The 4547-nt window shown below is 39.3% G+C and overlaps 1 protein-coding gene across 1 annotated transcript in view; it reads left to right on the top strand.

The window, feature by feature from the left end:
* ptprga (protein tyrosine phosphatase receptor type Ga) overlaps positions 1–4547 on the top strand; it is a 297193-nt gene that overhangs the window by 233118 nt on the left and 59528 nt on the right. Inside the window, exon 6 of the mRNA XM_016231834.1 lies at positions 4129–4195. Within this exon, the coding sequence (XP_016087320.1) occupies positions 4129–4195 (67 nt within the window). The remainder of the gene's footprint in view (positions 1–4128; positions 4196–4547) is intronic.

Here is a 4547-nt window from a genome sequence, read left to right as displayed (position 1 = left end):
CCCCCCCCAAAAAAAACCATACCAGCTTCAAACCTTTGAACAGTAGTGTAAATATTTCCAGTTAAATTGGAATACCAAATCTGAAAGTCCCTGTATACTCTAAATCATTCGTTAAAAATTCACAGAGAAGCAAGAATGCATGCAGATGTTTGTTATAGACTTTAAAACTTTAGCGTTTCACTGTTTTTCTTTAAAGAACAAATGTATTATCTGAGAAATTCTGCATCCATCACCACCAAAGCTCAGAAGACTAATCAATAAATGACATAACACGATTTCTGTTTGAAGGAGATGAGTCTAAATCTCATATTTCTCCCTCAGCCCTCACTCATTTGTCATATGCAGTTATCTGAGGACATCTTTGTAGCTTGTGTCCTGCTCGATATCTCTTTTTATTTGTAGCTCACACCATTTTCTTTATTGCCCAATCATTTAGTCTATCTGTCCCTGATTAAAGAAGATAGCAGTCGTAACATCTGTCATGATATGTTCATAGGCTTATTTACAAGACACATGTCCACAAACTAAAGTGCAGCTATTAGCTGCTAGCATGTAGCCAAATATTTATTTTAAAGGGGTCATATGATGCTTTTTTAAAGATCATTATTTTGTGTATTTGGTGAAACAGAATATGTTGACATGCTTTAATGTTCAAAAAACACATTATTTTTCAAATACTGTACATTATTGTAGGTCCTCTATGCCCCGCCTCTCTCAAACATATTTCCACATAGTGAGGTAGATATGTGGGGGCGTGTTAGAACGAGCCGTTTTAGGGGGGCGTGGCAGAGTCTTAACTTTGATAAAGAATATCTCTTTGGTTTTGAGACTTTAGTCTTTGCAACTTCAGGGATCTTATCTATGCACAATCAGCTTGTAACACTCCAAAGAGAAAGGAAAACTTGAAATCGCATCATATGACCCCTTTAAAACACTTGAGACCACAGGCTTGTTGGTGGCCCAGGACACTATAAATCGTTTTTAGGTTGTATATAATTTAATGTTGGTTAGCGTTTCAAGTTGTTGTCTTGTGGTGTTTTATAGCTTGCAGTTATTTGTGTTCCTCATTTACTTTTAATCAATTGCAGGGCTTTCTGTTTTTTTTCTCTCTCTGGTACGGCTCACAGCTGCCGTATTGAAAACCTCACTCTGAGCTCAGTACAATAAACAAGCATTTTTATTTTCCATCTGCTAAAATGAGCTTTGAACTTTATTGATTTGCATGTGCTATTTTTACTCATGAGGTGAAACAGAGCTCTTAAACTGAGGTTAAAGCAGTTTGCTGCTATTTATTTTACCTCAGGGTTTGTTCTACAAGGAAGTCCAGGTGTTTGTGGGTTGTGGGTGACCTCTTGAATTCATGCTCATGTGTAGAAGTGCTTTCACTATTCCAGCCCATATGAATGCAATGTAGAACACAATGTGAGCTCTGTTAAAGGGATAGTTTACACAAAAATGATGTTTGCTGTTAATTTACTCACCCTCAGGTCACCCAAGAAGGAGGTGAGTTTTTTTTCTTTCTTCTTCTTCTTCAGTAGGATAGTAAACAAGATTTTTTTTAGCTAAAACCATGGTCCTTGGTGATTCATAAAATGCAAGTCAGCGGCTGCCGGAACTTGAGAGTAAAAAAAAGCGCATATACAGGCAAGACAAAATTAATACATGTGGCTCCTGATGATATATTGAGGTCTTATGAAGCACAACAATTACCTGTATTACCTGTAACCCATAGCCCCAGGCAAATGGGTTACATGTCCGGTCTGTGAACAAATCATTCTTTTGAACCAGTTCTTTTTAGTGAACTGAATATACCAGTTCACCAAATCGGGCCGAACCATCTGAAACAGTTTGTGACTTGAGTAGCACAGATCTGCAAGTTACTTAGTCAGAACTACATTTTGGATGAACAGTCACTCTGGTTTGAAATGAGCGAAATTTCTACGTATGTGATCCTACGATGCTGATTTTTGCCAACTCATTCGGTGCTCCAGTTCCTCCAAACAGTCACTGAACTGAGCAAACTGTTCAAACTCGGACTGAAGAACTGAAGAGCTGAACGAAATGAACGTTTTTATGGAGTTGATTAAGACTAGTTTATTCACTTTATATGTTTTAGACACGTAAAACATCCACATTTCACATCATTATTGGTGATGTCATTGTATGATTATGTAAATCGGGGTCACCAAACTCGGTCCTGCTCCAACCCTAATCAAACACACTAATCAAGGTCTTACTAGGTAAACATGAAACTTCCTTTTTTTCCCCTGTGGAAGACAAAATAAGATTTTTTTGAAGCGTGTTGGTCATTTTGCAATGACGATGACTAAATTATGATAGCATTTTTGCTTTTGGAGTGAATCATCCCTTTAAGTTCTCTCCCTTGTCAGTCTGATGTTGTTGACCTGCAGAGAACTCACACTGTCTCTCTCTCGTCCTCCGGTCCGACACTTTTGGCCCCATCATTTTTTACACACTCTGGCCTTAGCTTTCCTAAGGCGAGTCAGTCCTGCTACTAAAATAAGAAAAATATGCCAGTTGCAGGTTGTGTGTTTTGTTCTCCACACAGTGCCATTCCAACCTCCTCTTGCTACAAAGAAAAAACTAATCTTAAGACTGAATTTTCAGCAGCAACACCTTAAGTATCTGTCTGTCTGTCTGTCTGTCTGTCTGTCTGTCTGTCTGTCTGTCTGTCTGTCTATCTATCTATCTATCTATCTATCTGTCTGTCTGTCTGTCTGTCTATCTATATATCTATCTGTCTGTCTGTCTGTCTATCTATCTATCTATCTATCTATCTGTCTGTCTGTCTGTCTGTCTATCTATATATCTATATGTCTGTCTGTCTGTCTGTCTCTCTCTCTCTCTCTCTGTCATTGTTTGTATAGCTTTCTATGTGTGTGTCTGTTTGTTGTTCTATCTGTTGTTCGGTTGGGCTGTCTGTCGCTCTGTTTGTATGTGTGTGTCTGTTTGTTGATTGTTTTTGTCTGTCTGTCTCTCTAATTGTCTGTCATTCTTTCTGTTTGTCTGTCTGCTGGTCTGCTATCTATTTGACTTTCTATCCGTTGTTTTGACTGCCTGTATGTCTGTCTGTTGTGTGACCTCAGTGAGCAATCTCTACATTGAGGCTGAAATCTGTCAAAACTGTTCTAGACAGTTGTTGTAATGCAGACTTGTGCCGTTCACTCTCTGCACCCACTTCCTGCGTCAAGCTTCTGGAATTCCCTTTCATGCAAGAAACAGCACAAGAGTGTTCAAAGAGCCTGCAGAGATTAATGTGAGAGAGAGGATGGCTGAGGGCCAGTGGAAGTGTGTGAATCCTTTTCCCTTCTGCCTCATGGGAATGTTGGTTAGATCGGCTAACCAGCGCTGGCCTCCTTGATACACAACCAGCACACACAAACACACACACACACACACACACACACACAGACTCAACAATAGACCTCACCCCTTGGGTCCTCTCTGTCAAAGCCTGTCTCCTGATTCAACCCTGTGCGGGCTTCTTAAAAGCACAAACATCTATTTGATACACCTCCGTCCAAGAGGAGCTAAGGAAGTGCTCTCCCTGTTATGGATTTTTCCTGATCTGTGCTTTTTTTAGGGTCAAGATTGTTAAAATTATTTTTAAACCATTTTTGTATATAGTCAGCACTGAGCAAACTATCATTCTCTTTCCATAACACGCACACACAGAAACACACATTAAAGGTCAGTACTGTAGCTGCTGTCTTTCAGGCTTTATTGCATACTGTCTGTTGTCTGTGTTCAACAATTCAGTCAGTTCAGGTGCATCTCAAACATGGGCAGCTTTTGAAGCGGTTTGAGGCATAATGGGTTCACTTATCTGAGGGTGTGTTTGTGAGTGATTGCAGTCATTTTGCTTTTTATGACTTCAGCATAACACAGAATATCTACCAGCATTTTCTGTGTCAAAAATGTACATATCTATCTATCTATCTATCTATCTATCTGTCTATCTATCTATCTATCATCGTCTGTCTGTCTAATTGACTGGCGGACTGACTGATTGTTATTTTGTCTCTTTGTCTGTCTGTCTGTCTGTCTTTCTGTCTGTCCAACACAAATGAGTCATTCTTCTTTTTATATTCATTTTCTCTTTCTCAGGTGGGGATGAAGGACAATCCTGCAGTAGATCCGATTATTCATGGACTAAGAGGAGTGGTTCATCACGGTGAGTAGATGTTTTAATCCAACAGAATAATGTAATTCAGGTTGAGTGTATTGAAATAGATCATAAATTATTTTTTACTTGTTACATGCATTTGCAATAACAACTGATACTTCGTTGGCGTCCTGTGTGCCTTACATGGAATGAACAAAGCCAACTCGTCTGCTATTAGTCAGTCTGTTTGTGAAACAGTGCTTCAGTTCTGACAGGATCTCAGCCTCAGGCCCCTGCGGCCTCTGACTAATGGAATGATGATATGATGATGATATTGAGTCAGGAGATCTGGCTGAGAAATCAAGGGTTTGTTGAGCAGAATGTGTGCTCACACTTATCACTGTATATTTTTATATATATA

This window comes from Sinocyclocheilus grahami, unplaced genomic scaffold (genome assembly GCF_001515645.1).
Source record: "Sinocyclocheilus grahami isolate Dianchi unplaced genomic scaffold, SAMN03320097.WGS_v1.1 scaffold400.1, whole genome shotgun sequence".
Classification (NCBI taxonomy): Eukaryota; Metazoa; Chordata; class Actinopteri; order Cypriniformes; family Cyprinidae; genus Sinocyclocheilus; species Sinocyclocheilus grahami.
This window is presented reverse-complemented; position numbering and strand designations above follow the sequence as displayed.